The following is a 12,942-nucleotide window of genomic DNA, read 5'->3' on the forward strand; positions in this document are numbered from 1 at the left end:
CACCAAACCGTACAAATTCTCTTTGAACTATTCGGTTTTTAACGTTGTGGGTTAAGATATGCAAGAACATGACAACCATCTCCTCTACATCTATAACTTCTGTTCTGACTAATCCGCCAATTGTCTTAAGTAAATGACATAGAATGACAAAACATATCTATCCATTCTTGTACTTTGATGACAACATAGGTTGGACTCATGAACGAGTTGAAAGTATGCTAACTGTCTAATACGATGTCTACTGTTGTGTGATGTGTTTTCTATCCTCCTATGGTCATTCAGTAATAACTCTAGTATTAAAAGTAACTGATGTTGTGAAGTTGTGAATACTATTAGTATCGTAACTAGTTCTGTTGAGTCCATTATATACTAAAAAATTTGGATTTGGTTCTGAAAAATAAATTTTAGATCATAAAATAATTACAATATTAATTTTCTGTGTTCTCTTTTTATGTTACTATAGATTACTATAGATTGGCACTCTATTTTTAAAAAAAAACAAATCCAGCAAACTTATTTTTCATGTTCTTTTTAATACCATATTAACCTAGGTTCTTTTTTTTTTTAATTCCATAGTAAACAATCACTTTTGTATATAACCAATATTTCTTTTGAAAACAATTACACGGTTGATTGTGACTCTTTTTTTTTAAAAAAACAAATTCAACAAACTGATCATTTATGTTCTTTTTTTTTTTCATGTAATTCTAAAAACAAACACACTATAGATTTGTAATCCTTTTTTAATAAGTAATACAACAAACTGATTTTTTATGTTCTTTTTTCATATTATTCTAGAAACGAGTTACCTATGGATTGTTAATCCTTTTTTAAAAAAGAAAAAAAAAACTGGTTTTTTGTGTTCTTTTTTAATGCCATATTAAACAACAGTGGTTTTTTGGGTTCTTTTAAAAAAAATTCTTGTTATTCCTTCAAATTTTAGCAACAAGTATAAACTCATGTTATTCATCCAAACATAAAAATCCTTCAAGTATTTATCCAACTATAAATTCATGTTATTCATCCAAACATAACAAATTTTTTAAGTGAGATAAATTCATCCAAGCAGCTATAAATAAGAAAAAAAACATATATGAATATTTTCATCATACAAACAACTATAAATAGGAATATATGAATATTTCTCCAAACAACTTTAAATTCATGTAAATGAACCTCAAGCAATACTCGAGTATTCTAATAGTCCACCCTGATAAGAGCACATAAAAAATAATGATTAGCAACAAACATAAGTAAGAAAGAAAAGTGTGTAACTTAAACCCCGAAAAGAATTACATAAAATAGAATGATAATTTCAAATTCCATAATAATGATAGATAATTATCACCTTAGCAAGATTCATAGCAAGACGAACCTTAAAATAAGTTACAATAAAGAACATTAGTACTACACAAAACAAGTTATAGTAGGAAGACACTAGTTAACAACCGTGATAACAAAATGTTGGAGAAAGAGGGAAAAGACATAGCAATTGCATTTATGAAGCAGATAGAATGTGTTTGTCCTTATAGTTGAAGGCAAGCGAGACCATAATTATAAAGTGAAAAAAAAAAAAAAACGGAATGGGGTCCAACCTTAGAGTTATGAAATTCATTCATTGAAACTTGAATTATAGATAATATCATGAATAATGGTAAATAAGAAATCAACAATGTAGATAGAATGACCAACAATTGATTTTAAATCAGAGACAAACAATGATAAATCATTTCATTCAAGGAAAAATAATTGAAAATCAGAGACGAACAATAGAGAGAGTAGAAACCAAAAGATGCACAGAAGTTCATGGTAATGTGAAATAAAGCACAAGATAAGAAAATAGTGGAGACAAGAGAAATGATGTGTCAATTGCATTAAGCAAGTAGATGGAATGAGTTTGGCCTAAAGTTGGAGTGAAGTGAGACCCATATATAATAGTTGTGTGAACTATTGGCCCACCAATTTTTTAAGTGAGACTCATATATAAATAAAAGTCAATGATTTTGACTTACCCAATAAACAGTAACCAACAACCACTGTCAATCAGTATACAATAAATCATCATAAAAATAGGGGATATGACAATGATGAATACAATAAACAGTATTTAACAACTACTGTCAATCAATATACAATAAAGCATCCTAAAAATAGGGGATATGACAATGAATACAATATAAGTAGTACCTCACTGCCAATCAATATACAATAAACAATGGACAAGTAAAGGCCAAAAGTTACAAAATGAACAAACAATGGACAAACAGATACCAAAATTTACGAAAATGGCAAAACAATGGACAAACAGAGGCCAAAAGTAATAAACAATAGATAGACATAGACCAAAATGACAAACAATGGACACTACACAGAGAAAATCCATCCTTCTTCATCAATAGAATGAAAATAACCTAATCAAAACAAAGAAACCCTGAAGTGAGGAATTCATCAAATACCTAAAGAGCACAAAAAACAAAGAAGCAAATCCATAACAACAAAACACAACTTCATTTTGACACCACCATGATAAGTATAAGCAGTAACATTAGAATCAACCCAAGAAGTAGCAGCCTAAAACACACGTTTCTCCATTTTGTCAAAATTAACAAAATGGACAAATAATGGACAAACAGAGACGAAAATGGCAAAACAATGAACATGAAATTAAATTCGGAGACCAACCGTAGACAAACATAGAGCATAATTTACAAAATTTTGAGCTAAAATTGAAAAAAAAAATTGGACCTCATCATTTGCTGGGAAAGGGAAAAGAAGATTACCTATGACCTCCCCTCCTACCAAGCTCCACAACTTGTCCTTCACCCCCTACCACTCTCCAAACGATAACTTCCACCCTCCACCAAGCACAATCGTCTAGGTTGAATCGACAGAGTGAGAAAATCAAATGATGCAGTAGGGAATCAAATGATTGGAGCGACAAGGGATAATATTCGCTTGGAACAACAAGGGGAAGAATGAACAGACACGTTTAGAACAGTAACGAGAGGGAAGAAGTAAGACGAAACCTCAATCGATAGAGGTGAAGAGGCGCAAATCTAGATCTGTGAAGGATCTAGAGAAAAACATGCAAGAAGAGTACCACCATAAATGTAGATCTATAGATCTGTGAAAGGTTAGATGAAATAAAGTTAGGGGCTAAGGATTCAAATTTGGTTTCGACGAAGAGATGCGAAACTAGATTTGAAGACGACACCGACAACTCTGAAAGAGACTAAAACCACATATGAGAAGTGGAATCGATGGAGAAGGTAGAATAAAAAAGTTATAATAGGCGTGGAATGGATGGAGAAGTAAAGAGAGAAGGAAGAACATCTTAGATTTGAGTATTTCTTTCAATTGGAAAAGAAAGGAGACGGAAGAAACAAGGGAGAAGAAAGGGAGATCTTGCAAATAGTTCGTGGGGTTGAAAATAATGTTTACTAAGGTTTATTTTCACCATAATTTTAGAACTCCACTTCTCAGCCCAAACAACCCCTTAGTTTCAGACTTCAAACTAACTTGCCACCCAACCCACCTTGCCTAAAAACTAAAAAAGGGGGAAAAAAAAAGGCTGGAAGGAAGATACGGTCTCGTCCATAAACCCTCGAGAAAGAGAGTGAGCCAAAAGGACAGAGGAGGGAGGCATGGAAGGGAGTTCCTACCAGCGGTTTCCAAAGGTAAAAATCCGAGAACTCCGAGATGATTACGCCAAATTCGAGCTCCGTGACACGGACGCCAGCATGGCCAACGCCCTCCGCCGCGTCATGATCGCCGAGGTGCCCACCATCGCCATTGACCTGGTTGAAATTGAAGTGAACTCCTCTGTTCTTAATGACGAGTTCATCGCCCATCGCCTCGGTCTTATTCCTCTCACCAGCGAGCGTGCCATGTCCATGCGCTTCTCTCGCGACTGCGATGCTTGCGATGGTGATGGCCAATGCGAGTTTTGCTCTGTCGAGTTTCACCTTCGCGCCAAGTGCCACAACGACCAAACCCTAGACGTCACCAGCAAGGATCTCTATAGTTCTGATCACACTGTTGTCCCCGTTGATTTCTCTGATTCTGCTGCAGCTACTGGTGAAGCGCTGGATTCCAAGTATGTCTTACTCTCTTGTCTCTCATACGTGTTTATTCTTGCCATTTTCTCAGCATTATTCAGTTGTTGGGGGGTTTTACCTGATTATTGCATTAGGTTGTGAAGCCCTAGGCGTGGTCTGTAATGTTTAGTCTGCAACTCCATTTGCTATTCGGGTTATAAATGGAGGTTGAGGCTTAGGGGATTACACATTTTTAGAGACAATCCATCACTACAACTCAGAAGCTCGGCCTTTTAAGTTCTAACTTGTTCTTTCTATGCAACATTGCAACGTGATTGAGAAAAATATAATATTAGTTTGGTGTCATTATGGTTCATTAAGTAATTGCTCCCCAGTTTTGAGCTGGTTTTGTGATGATTGTAGAGGAATAATCATTGTGAAGCTACGTCGTGGTCAAGAGTTGCGGCTGCGAGCCATAGCTAGGAAGGGGATTGGTAAAGATCATGCAAAATGGTCGCCTGCAGCAACTGTGACATTCATGTATGAGCCGAGCATTCATATCAATGAGGACCTAATGGACACATTAACTCCAGAGGAAAAGAGAACTTGGGTTGAAAGTTGCCCAACCAGAGTATTTGAATTTGATTCTGTTACTCATCAGGTTCTTCTCATACAACCTCATTTTAGTTTTCTTCTTATTTGTTGCTTTAGTACTATTATGCAATTGCCCAGAGGGTTGTGTTGAAGAGGTGATGTGGACGGTATTTGTCCTTAATATCATTGTCTGTTGTTTGTGGTTTGTCATGCAGAGACGTCATGTTTGTAACATTTAGAATAAAGAATAAACTATAGTACTCTGCTGGTTCTCTCGTAAATAGGAGAGCTACCAGATCCTGCCTTATAGCTGACATTTTGCCCCAAAAAACTGCTTGTTTTGGCAATTTCCTTCCATGGCCTAGAAGAACCTCTCCAGGTTTTGAAATTGATTAAGCCTCTTAAGTAGTCAACATCATATTTGCTTTTCACGACCAACCTCCAAAGAGCATTCTATTCTTGTTCAAATGTCCATAGCCAGAAATTCTCAGAATGAAGATTTTCCACTCCTGAACCTCCCAAGGAATGACGAGTCATGATCCTGTTCCCATCTGACTAAGTTGCAGCTTCCAACTCTTTGCAACTAGCTTCTATGTTTTCTCATTCTTCTGTTGATAATTGTCTTTCTGAAGATTGTTTCTATTGAACCAATGAGATATTCAAGGAGACATTTTTTCGAGAGGATTTTCAGATGTCTGATAAGGAACCTATAGTAAGTCTTAGTTGTGAAAACTTGGATCAGAATGTTTACGTTCTTCATTGGAAAAAACGAAGCTCCAAAGCTCCCAAAGAGGCTTTTAATGATGAAGCTATTGGAGTGGCTTTAGGCCTAAATCTTCTCCAAATCTTTAAGCATCTTCTTCAGAGGACGTGGAGAAGTTCTCATCTTTTCTTTAAGTTCAATTTGAAGTGTATGAGATTCCTACAAGAGCCACTCATTAAGATGTTTAAGTTTCTCAAGGTATAAGTCTGGTTGCAGCTGGTTTTGTGTTGTTTATTCTACTCCAGTTATGGTACTCTTTTTGACTTTGTTTTTTCAATTGGCTCTGAGTTTTTCATTTGTTTATTTTCTTGGTGACTCCAATCTGGATATGTCTTGTTTTTTTTTTTTTAAAAAAAATGTATAGTTGGGGCATCAGGATTTAGGACATGATTCGTTCTCACTACTTTTGCACCTGATTGGTGTAAAATTTTAGAAGGATTGCCAACGAATTAGATCTTTTTATTTAATTGTATCAACATCCAGATTTTGAGATATTTTGCCAATGGCTAAAGGAAGTATACGCATCATTCAAACTTAGAAATTGTCTTGTTTCTTATAGCTAATATATATATATATATATTCACTTGTGTTTCTTGTCTTTTTTGCTGAATTCTTGTTGCTCATTTTGTTTATAAAGGTTACGGTGGTTGATCCTGAGGCATACACTTACGATGATGAGGTGATTAAGAAAGCAGAAGCTATGGGTAAAGCTGGACTAGTGGATATTACTGCAAAAGAAGATAGTTTTATCTTCACAGTTGAATCTACTGGTGCAATCAAAGCTTCCCAGTTGATACTCAATGCCATAGATATCCTGAAACAGAAGCTGGATGCAGTCCGCCTTTCAGATGATACTGTAGAAGCAGATGATCAGTTTGGTGAGTTAGGTGCACATATGCGAGGTGGATGATCCAAATGCGTATCCATATGTTTCTAGGAGGTGAGGACTGACTTGAATTTTGTTTTCGTGGACCATCCCATTTTCTGTATGAATGTACCTGGTTTAGTGCAATCTTTTTTCACATATTTTATGCATTCCTAGCTTCTGGAAATGATTAAAATGTAGTGTCTTTGGCATTGTTTGACACGGATTCGTAGTTAATTTAGCTTCTTTCTACTATCTTCAAGCAATGCTTTAATGATTTTCCAGGGCTGCTTCCTTGGTGCAGTTTTTACTGTGTCTTCTAAGCGTCCTGAAATTGGAACAAGACGACCTATGGTGAAAAAACATTGTTTTTGGGTATCGTTAACTGTATTAGTGTGACATCAGACATTTTCGTTGAAGTTTAGGCGATGGATTTAACTTTTCAAGTGTTTAATTTTGAGAAAAAAAGTCATTTTAAAAAAAAATTGAAGTGTTTGGCAGTCATTTAAAAGTGTATTTTAAATCATTTTTATCAAAAGAGTTTAAATATTAATGACTTGTTTGAAAAGACATTCTCATTCAAAATGGAAGTTCAGATAGTTTTGAAGTTCCAGAAACCCTTTATTCAACTTACTTTCCAAGAAATTTGCTCATTGTGGATGAAATTGGTGAAATAATTTGGTTAGGGAGGATTTGTTTTGGTTGTGGGGTTATTTGGATCTTGGAATGAAATCAGGACTATTAGGGTCCGTGTGGATTAAGATTTTGTAGATGTCTGAAAATAAATGATGTTTGAGGATAAAAAATGACTGTATTTGGTTATGTATGAAAATGAGAATAGAATGTTTGAAAATGTATTATACTTTTTTATGCAATTATAAAGTGTAAAATTAATAAAAATTAATTTCAATAATTAATTTTTGTTTGTTAATTTATTTTATTACATTAAGTTATTAAATCAGTTTTAAGCCATAAAAAATTAACTAGTTTAATATATTTATTATCAATTAGTTTTTTTATCCCATATTTATATTATCAATTTTTATTTAAAAAATATTGGTAATTAATTTAAATATATATATTTTTTTGTAATTTTGTTAATCGAAGAATTAATTAATTAAAAACAAGATTAGCATGGTGGTTTGTGGTTGAGGATTGTAGCAGAAAACAAGATTAGCATGGTGGTTTGTGGTTGAAATAGAGAGAAACAAAAAGAGGAAAAAGAAAAGAGGAGATGGAACTTGTTGGCATTTAGCAATTGGTGACAATGTCACATAGAAAGATGAGAGTTATGGTTTTAACCTGTTAGGGGCAGTTTATAGTGAGGTTTTCTCCACGTCCAGGAATTAAGGATGCATGGAAATAGTATGTGGGAACTAAAAAAAAAATTGAGATTGTGAAAACAAGTCCAAACGATCGTTTACAAAATATTATACGATTGCTTAATTATCTACACGATCGCTGAACTTTGCTACACGATCGTTTACAAAATACTATATGATCGTTTAAATTATTGAGTTCCGCTACACGATTGTTTACAAAATACTATACGATCGTTTAAATTATCTACAAGATCACTGAGCTTCGTTACATGATCGCCGAGTAACAAAACGCTATACGATCGCCTATCCAATGCTATACCATCGCCTACCAATGCTACACGATCGCTTATCAAATGCTACACGATCGCTGAGTAACAAAATGTTATATGATCGCCTACCAAATGCTATACGATCGTTTACCAAATGCTACACCTATACAATTTCACGGCCGGAAGGAAGGAAAATCGTGGTAGGAAGCGGAAGAAGAAATGAAACCCACAACACTTCTCAATGGATATGCAATTCCTTAATTTGTGTGGATAAAAGATACCCTGTCTTTTCTAAGATAAATAAACAAATTCCACCAACCAACACATGGGCTTTGTAAACCCATTCTTATTTCCATCCTCTTCTACCTCCAACCAAACGGCCCCAAACGGCCCCTTAGTGGTATGGTATGCAACTGCAACAATAGTAGAACAAGGAAGAGAGAAGCTGTAGCTCACACGTTACATTTTTTCTTTTCCTTTTTCCTTTATTTAATTGAATTATATAAAAATTGAATTCTAAAACAAAATCTAGAATTTCAAATTTGGTTAAAATTTATTGGGTTTTTATAAAATGAAATCTAATTATATCTATCTATCCATATATATAATTCCAATTCAAGTTGATTCTTATACTTTTCCTCTTAAATTTGAAAGTTACAAATTTTAAACTTGTTATCAACTTAAACTAAAAAATTTCAAATCTCATATCAAATAAATTTCAATTAATTATCTTCTCAATTATATCAATTCTGAAACTAAAATACAAAACTCTGAGGAAACAAAATCCAATAAATCAAAAAATAATGATTTAAATTTAAAAGATCTCGAGATATTACAAATTATATACTGATGATATATTATTATATTATATTTAAAAAATAAAATATATAAATAGTAATAATATAAACAAAAAAATGCATGAAATAAAAAATTAAACTGTGATGAGAATACAAATCTCTAAAATGTATAACAAAAAACAAATTAGATTAAATTGAATCAATTCGAGATAGAAGGTTACAAAAAATTGAATTTGATAACAAAATGTATAAATAAATAAAAAATGAATAAGATAAAACCCAATTTGCTAAGAAAATATATAATTAAATCGAAAAAGAATAAGATAAGATCGAATCCAATAACAAAAGATAAATTTGGATAGATATTGAGAGAGAAAAAAAATGATGAAGATACAAAATTTCGTTATAATAACGAATCACAAAAAGAATGATGGTTAAAATCTCATAATTTTAAATTATAATTACACTGTATGTGTAAATGTACATTAGTTAAATCTCATAGTTTCATATAATTATTACACTGGATATGTAACTATATGTTAGTTAATTACAAGAATATATTGATATTAATGGAAAAAAAAATATATAATATTCTGTTTTAATCACGAATATGAAAAATGATGGTTAAATCAAATAAATATAAGAGAATGATTTTTTTTTTATGGATTCGAAAAGTGGTCATACAAATTTAATCGGAGGAAAAACTACCAATACGAAATTCAAATTGGGTAGAAAATTGCTCCATTTTTTCTCTAAAATCCATAAGGTTAGAAACTGATAACCGACGCTAACCCATTTACAATATATTTCTATTCTAAATTAGTTCATGCCATGAAAATTACATTGTATTCAATATTTTTTAGAGAATTACAGATGTCCAAAACAGATGCCATGAAGTGTTGATGCGCTGTGGAGAAACCACTGCCATAAAAGCAATTACGGTGGGACCTCGGTGCTAATCGCTTATGCTGGTTGCTCCCCAAGATTAAAGCAGCCTCCAAATTCAGACATGCACTCGTCGGAAAATGGACTAGAATCGATGAGAAGACCGAACAGAAGAAGCTAAGAATTTAGGGAAATAGAAGATGGAAATCGAGTTTGTTGTGTCCCCTTTCTCATCAGAGTTAAATAGTAGAGGAGAGAAGGACACCAACGGACAGAAACGAATGGTCAGAATCCAGACAGTTTGTTAACAGACAGAAACCAACAGTCACAAACCCAATGATAAAAAATGAACAGTCAACAAAATAAAAATAAACGGATTTAATAATAATTTTATTAAAAAAAATTAAAAGGTAAGTAATTAAAATTTGGTTCTTTTTCGCACAAGCATGGTTACCCGAACCCGCCTATCCGACCGGGCGGCGACGTGCGCGCGTGGTGAAAGGGTTATACTTCCACTATCAATATACTTTGGATTCTAAACTAGAATCCCGTATATTCTCTAGACAATTCTGAATCTATCCATGACAAAACTTCTGACTCTTCTTAACTTTTTCTATGGGCCTAAGCCCAAAAGTCATTTCCAACACAAATCAAGTACTATAAAAAAATAATCTCATTTGAGTGGTAGACACGTTTGACTAGAAATCTTATCATTTCCAAAATTCACCAAAAAAGTCCAAATGAAATCCGAATTCTTGCAATTTTGTCCAAGGGCTGGACTTCCAATCCAAATTGGGATTTTTATGTAAAGTGACCGAGAGGTCAAGTAAATCACTGAACCTACGAGTAAATTCAAAGTTTTAATCCCGATTAGGTTGAAAATTTTCGATATTACAAACACATTCGGGGGGTGTTTGGATCGTCAAAATGGAATCAGGATTAGAATTTGATTGCGATGAGGTTTGATGTATGAGATGAGGATTACAAGGTGGGTTGGGTTGTGTTGTGTTTGACTGTTTTTTTTAACAATTATTTTTTTTACTATTTTTGTATAATTATTTTCTCCTTCATGTTACCTAAATCGGTGATATTATATAACTCAGCTAATTTAATGAATGGACCCATTTCAAAAAAGAATTTTGTTTTCTCCTTCAACTCCTTTCTTGACATCCTCAACCATAGATACATGGATAAAATTCAATTGGACAGAACTTACACTACTTTGAAAAAAAAAAAAATTCTAGCAAATTAGAAACAGATTGTGGTTGATTTGATTTTAAAATCACATCCTAAAATTTAAAATTTAATAATTGACTTTAAACTCTAAAAATATGCCCATATTCTCATTTGATTATGTTTTAAAAAATTTTGTAATCTAAAATTTGTATCATTTGATTTTAAAACTAATACACTAATACTTTAATTTTTTTTAATACATAATGTTGCTGAATATTTTCTTCATAGTAACTTTTTTTTTTAAAAAAAAAAAACTAGAAAATCTTGATTTTAATTTCTAATTCTAACTTTTATCCAAAGTTGAAATACTATTAGCAATCAAGGGACACATTTGTATTGATTTGAATACCTCTGTCACCCTATATCTTTTATCTAGGAATTTATTATTTATGACCCATTTGATAATATTCTCATTTCTTATTTTTTGTTTCTATTTTTTTAAGAATTTGAAATAGAAACATATGTGATAGCTATTTCTATTTCTCATTTTTTGAAAAAGAAATAAAAATAAAAATATGTTTGATAATTATTTTTTATTTTTTAGTGAACTAAAATATATTACATATAATATAATAAAATATATAACAAGGATTAAAATAAATATAAAATAATTATAAAGAGTTTATAGTACTAAATACAATTTTAAAAACAAAAAATCACTATAATAAACTTTAACAATCAATAATCAATCGCACAACTTGATATACATATTTGTGTGTCGACTTGTAGTCGAATATTTAGGAAAGAAAGTTGAGTATATAACATGTATTATTTAATTGGTATAGTTTCAAATATAGAAATCAGATCCAAAGTATTTGTTAATATAATATAATAAAAAATAATTTATAAATATAGTAAAATTTAGATCTAGTTTTCTGGATCTTTCAGTGATAAACCATATCACTAATAGAGGTCTATCAATGGTAAAGTCTATCACTAATAAGAGTTTATCAACGATAGTCGATCACTGCTAGATTTTACTATATCGGACCTGATCGAATCTCTAGCATATGGGCGAGGGTTAAGCTTCGTTCTATAGCTGTTCAATGGCTAGGTCTTTGACCCACTCGGTGTAGGTTGTCGACTGTTAGGCTAAGTTATCCCTTATTCTTGTTGATCAGTTCGCCTCTGCTCGAGGGAAAGATCTCCATTCTTGCATTTCTTTATTCCAATTTTTAAAATCCTCAGAGCATTCAGGAAACTGAAATAATAGCATATGGATTTTTCTAAATCCTCTTTTCGTTGCTCTTGTAGCAAAGAAGGCAGCTAACGTAGCGATGAAATTACTTTCTTTTGAGTGATTTGATTCATCAAGAGGGAAGCTGACCTTCTTATTAGAGAAAGGAGAAAAAGGCTCTTTTTAGAGAGAGTTCGTTAATGGATTTATTCTTTACAGGTAATAGCAGTTGAGGAGTTGTTAAGAACTGATATTATTAACACTATTGCTATACAATTAATTATTTATTCTAATAGTGCTACACATTACAATTGCTCTATTTAATTCAATAGTAATTTTTTCCTTTAAAAACTTAACTAAATGACTTCACATGCTTGGGGATAGCTATTTTTATATCTCTCTCTCTGTTTTTATTTATTTATTTATTTTAAGTTTTTTGTCATGTGGTTTTTTTATTAGTTTTTTAGTGAGTTATAGATAAATTATGACCATTGTCTAATAAGCCAACTACGTGTGCTTTGACCCATTCATAACGACCAAATTAAGTTAGTCAAATTAATTAATTACCAAGTGACTATTATGAAATCATTTTTCTATATAATTAAAAAGACTTGAGACATTTCAGGTATACTAAAAACACTTTGAATTCTCTATTCTCTTGCTCTCTTTAAACCGCTATTGACTTGATTGTCCAAGTGTCGATGACCAAACATCACATTAGTACAATTTTTTCTTCTATTTTGTAGTGTTATTGTTTGATTCCTCCTAAACATTACAAATTCATGGTTGGTATAAAATTTCGATAACAATAGTTGACATTATTTGTGGAGGAATCGATTTAGTGCAATAACCAAAAATCGTACGTTCCTAGCAAAATGAGTACAAACATGAACACGAATAACTGAACTGTTGATAGAGAATATTCAGATAGGGAACAATATCCCAGAAGAGTTTGTTGTTCAAAATGAAGAAATAAATATCATTCTTGTTGCTTAGC

The 12,942-nt window shown here is 32.2% G+C and overlaps 1 protein-coding gene across 1 annotated transcript; it reads left to right on the forward strand.

Annotated features, from left to right (window-relative positions):
• Positions 1-3,262: 3,262 nt before the first annotated feature.
• Positions 3,263-6,514, forward strand: LOC120080602 (DNA-directed RNA polymerases II, IV and V subunit 3-like). Its single transcript, XM_039035325.2, has 3 exons — positions 3,263-4,096; positions 4,461-4,698; positions 6,032-6,514. The coding sequence occupies exons 1-3, from the start codon at positions 3,645-3,647 to the stop codon at positions 6,302-6,304; spliced, it is 963 nt and encodes a 320-aa protein (XP_038891253.1). The 5' UTR covers positions 3,263-3,644; the 3' UTR covers positions 6,305-6,514.
• The last annotated feature ends 6,428 nt before the right edge of the window (positions 6,515-12,942 follow it).

This window comes from Benincasa hispida, chromosome 6 (assembly GCF_027475165.1).
Source record: "Benincasa hispida cultivar pf3 chromosome 6, pf3_genome.v1.1, whole genome shotgun sequence".
In the NCBI taxonomy this organism is placed as follows: domain Eukaryota; kingdom Viridiplantae; phylum Streptophyta; class Magnoliopsida; order Cucurbitales; family Cucurbitaceae; genus Benincasa; species Benincasa hispida.

What these genes read in the sequence shown, in the direction of transcription:
- LOC120080602 (XM_039035325.2), top strand. Translation starts at nt 3,645, where the DNA reads ATGGAAGGGAGTTCCTACCAGCGGTTTCCAAAGGTAAAAATCCGAGAA. An exon ending in GGTGAAGCGCTGGATTCCAA is followed by an intron (nt 4,097 to 4,460) that starts GTATGTCTTACT and finishes TGATGATTGTAG; the next exon opens with AGGAATAATCATTGTGAAGC. An exon ending in TTGATTCTGTTACTCATCAG is followed by an intron (nt 4,699 to 6,031) that starts GTTCTTCTCATA and finishes TTGTTTATAAAG; the next exon opens with GTTACGGTGGTTGATCCTGA.